Source organism: Piliocolobus tephrosceles, unplaced genomic scaffold, assembly GCF_002776525.5.
Source record: "Piliocolobus tephrosceles isolate RC106 unplaced genomic scaffold, ASM277652v3 unscaffolded_33743, whole genome shotgun sequence".
Taxonomy (NCBI): Eukaryota; Metazoa; Chordata; class Mammalia; order Primates; family Cercopithecidae; genus Piliocolobus; species Piliocolobus tephrosceles.
Window position 1 is genome coordinate 1 of NW_022317358.1, and position 3,752 is coordinate 3,752.

Sequence of the window (3,752 nt, forward strand, 5' to 3'; positions counted from 1 at the left end):
GGGCTGGGAAGTTCCAGGGCAGGGGTCCCTATAAACCTGGCCTGCTCCGGCCCCTGCAGGTCCTGGGCCCCAAGCCTGCTCTGAAGGAGGGCAACCCCGAGGAAGACCTCACAGCTGACAAGGCAAATGCCCAGGCCGCAGCGCTGTATAAGGTGGGCCCCACAAGCCTGCCCTGGGACCCAGCCGCAGGGAGGGTGGGAGCCTGCAGCCTGCACAGCACCGCTGTGTGCAAGCAGGGTGGAGGGGAGAAGGCAGGGGGAAGGCGGGGCTGGAACCGGGGTGGGAGGTGGGGAGTTACACAGGACTGGGAGTGAGACGAGGATGGGGAGTGGGCGGAGGGCACGCCCTGCTGAGGAGATGAGTGCACCTCACTTCCAGCCCGTGCTTGGTGAAGACTTGAAGCCAATGCTGAGCTTTTCTTTCTTGAATTCTGTGCATTTCTTTGTAATTTGGAATGCACCTAATTTCCAAATGGGTTCGGGGCCCCTGTGCTGCAGGAATTGGGGTGATGGGAGGGAGTGGGGCTGCCTGGAATTTGCTTTTCAGGTCTTCACTCTCCTGTCTGCTCCTGGGACCTGGGTGGTGGGCAGCAAGGCAGAGTGGGAGGGAGCAAGGGAGGGCCAGCCTCCCCCTCCTCAGGCTGAGGTGAGGGCTGGTGTGTGGGGGGTGAGATCAGGCACTATCTGTCTTCCCTAGGTCTCTGATGCCACTGGACAGATGAACCTGACCAAGGTGGCCGACTCCAGCCCCTTTGCCCTTGAACTGCTGATATCTGATGACTGCTTCGTGCTGGACAACGGGCTCTGTGGCAAGATCTATATCTGGAAGGGTACGTGGCTCCTCTGTAACAGCCTGAGATGCCTGTAGCTTCTCTGACCTGGGCAGGCTTCCCTTTGCAGGTCTCAGCCTGTCCAGCTGCTTGTAAAAGACAGCCTCAGGGAGCCTGCATGCTTCTGGCTGGCCATTTTCTCTCTTTAAAAAATGTTTTTTAAAGATAGAGATGGGGTCTCTCTATGTTGCCCAGGATGGTATCAAACTCTCGGGCTCCAGTGATCTTCACCTTGGCCTCCCAAAGTGCTGGGAGATTACAGGCGTGAGGTATGGCACAGGCATCGCTGTTTTCTGTCTTTTTTTTTTTTTTTTTGGGGGGGACGGAGTCTTGCTCTGGTCACCCAGGCTGGAGTGCGGTGGCGCGATCTCAGCTCACTGCAATCTCCGCTTCCTGGGTTCAAGCGATTCTCCTGCCTTAGCCTCCCAAGTAGCTGGGACTACAGGTGCCAGCCACCATGCCCTGCTAATTTTTTTGTCTTTTCTAGTAGAGACGGGGTTTCACCACCAGGCTGGTCTCAAACTTCTGACCTCAAGTGTTCCGCCTGCCTCGGCCTCCCAAAATGCTGGGATTACAGACGTGTGCCACTGCCTCGCCATTTTCTCTTTGCTGTTCCCACCTCCTAAATTCTAGACAATGACTCTGAAACTTCCGCAAGCCTCAGAATCACCTCAGGGCCTGTTTAGATGGCTGGGCTCCATCCCCAGGGATTCTGACTCGTTAGGTCTGGAGTGGGGCAGAACGGGCATCTCTAACAAGTTTCCAGGTTACATCTGTGCTGCTGGCGCCAGGGACCACACTTTGAGAACCACTGCCCTAGCCGAGCTCTAGACCTTCGGGGCTTCTGGGATCCCTGATCCTGGGATTCTGCCTCAAGGTTTGACAGAAATGAATTTTAGACAAATTAAACATCATTTTATGCAGTGAGTGGTGAACCTGTAGAACTTGTTTTTCCAAGAGATTCTATCTTCTGGAAATAGAAACACTGTTGGGCAGAGCCTGTTCTACTTGGTTTGACTGAAAATGAAACAAACTTGTTCTAAGTCTCTGTCTAGGGTCTGAGAATTTTCAGCAATAGCATTTGCTCAACACCCAGTTGTGGGGTCAACCAAGGCAGAGAAAATGCGAGACCCTAGCCTGGTCAGGAAGGCAGACAAGTAGGTGGGTATCTACAGATAGCTGCTACCAGGCATTTCATAGTATTGCTTCTGAAACTCAGCAGAGATAGAGGTGAAAGGAAGGAGCTGGGAGCAGCAAAAGTGGGAAGAGAGAAGCGTGCGTGCGTGCACTGCAGGGCTGCCTTTTCTCTACTGCCAGAGGGCACATATCCCATAGAAGCAATGCCAAGCAGAAGGGGGTTCCCAGAGGCCCATAGAAGCATGTATAAACCGGAGCAAGGAACCCAACCACTACGGAAAGAGAAACCAGAGGAGAAACAGGAGACTTGGGAGGCCAGGAAGAGAAGGATCTCATGGGTAGGGGGGCAGCTGATCAGTTGACAGAGGAAGGAATCCAGCATATTAATTTCAGATACATTGTAGTTCATGGCATTTTATAGCCTGCCTAGAGAGCCAACCACATCATGGCATCGTTTCAGCATCATTTCCTTGGAAAAATGTCTGGCAACCTGGGCAACGTAGCAAAATATCACTTCTCTACAAAAAAACAAAAATTAGCTGAGTGTGGTGGTGTGCACCTGTGGTCCCAGCTACATGGGAGGCTGTGGTGGGCGGATTGCTTGAGCCTGGGAGGTTGAGACTGTAGTGAGCTGTGATGGTGCCGCTGCACTCCAGCCTGGGCGACAGAACGAGACTGTGTCACAGAAAAATAAAAATAAAAAAGCCAGGAATGAGCAGTTGGAGTTCTCAGGACTGCCAGCAGAAATGACTGGATTATGTGGGGTCTTCATTTCTGTAAGCACTTAGTTAGCATAACCGTTCGGCCAGTGTAGCCCTGCCAGCATTATGGGAGTAAGTTCACCCCTATAATAAATTGTACCCTTTGTCTTATTTAGTTTTTCAGAAAAGGCTTGATGAACTCAAGAGGTGAGGGGTCCTGGGGAAAAGGAGACCTGTAACCTCATAGTCTGATGCTAGGGTGAACACCTGTTCCTCTCCCTGAAATATTCAAGGGGCCCGGGTCAGAACAGATTTGCATGATCAGACCCAGGCAGAAGAGGGGCTTTCATCTACCTTGGTGCTGCTAGTGTGGGAAAATTCTTAAGGGACTGACTCCACATCTCCAAAGAGCCCCTCAGCATTCTTGAGACCGCTGGTCCATTTATTGTAAAAATTGCTGGCTCTTCTGTGGACTCCCTTAAATTTCCTCAAGAAAAATGGGATGGGGGCTCAAGAGGGTCCCCGCTCTTTTTTAAAATCTCCTTCCTGTGATCCAGGGCGAAAAGCGAATGAGAAGGAGCGGCAGGCAGCCCTGCAAGTGGCCGAGGGCTTCATCTCACGCATGCAGTACGCCCTGAACACTCAGGTGAGGAGATGCCCATGCCCCAGCCTCCTCCTAGGGCTCTTCCTGTGGCCCCTGACCCCTCAAATTGGCCAGGAAGGGCAAGAGCGCCTCGGGCACTGTCAGGAACAACCAGGCCTCCCTCTTAGACCCATCCAGTGGGAAAGCCCATCTCAATCCTTCAAAATGTCAAAATACTTATTATTTTCAAAGAGGATGTTGGGCAGCACTCCCCTGGGCACACAGAGAACTGGGTGCTCCTCCTCTGGGCTATTGCCCCTGGCTGGTGCCACCCCTCCAGCCGCAGCACAGTGTCTACAAGTCATCCCGCGGGGAGCTGACAGGGCTCACCTACAGTTGGTGGTGTTTATTGAACTGTGCATCCATGTCCTTGAAGCATTCTGTTGCTTCAGTCTGCGTCCCTGAAACCTTGGTTCTCATCTCGTGGCTCATCCAGGGGAGC

At 52.8% G+C, this 3,752-nt stretch overlaps 1 protein-coding gene across 1 annotated transcript; it reads left to right on the forward strand.

Moving 5' to 3' along the window:
- Window positions 1–5: 5 nt before the first annotated feature.
- LOC113222705 lies at window positions 6–3,741 on the forward strand (the record flags this gene model as incomplete). The annotated part of the gene is made up of 3 exons (XM_026452328.1): window positions 6–152; window positions 697–829; window positions 3,225–3,741. Coding segments are annotated over 3 exons (771 nt in total), but the record flags the coding sequence as incomplete, so codon positions are not given.
- Between the last annotated feature and the right edge of the window lie 11 nt (window positions 3,742–3,752).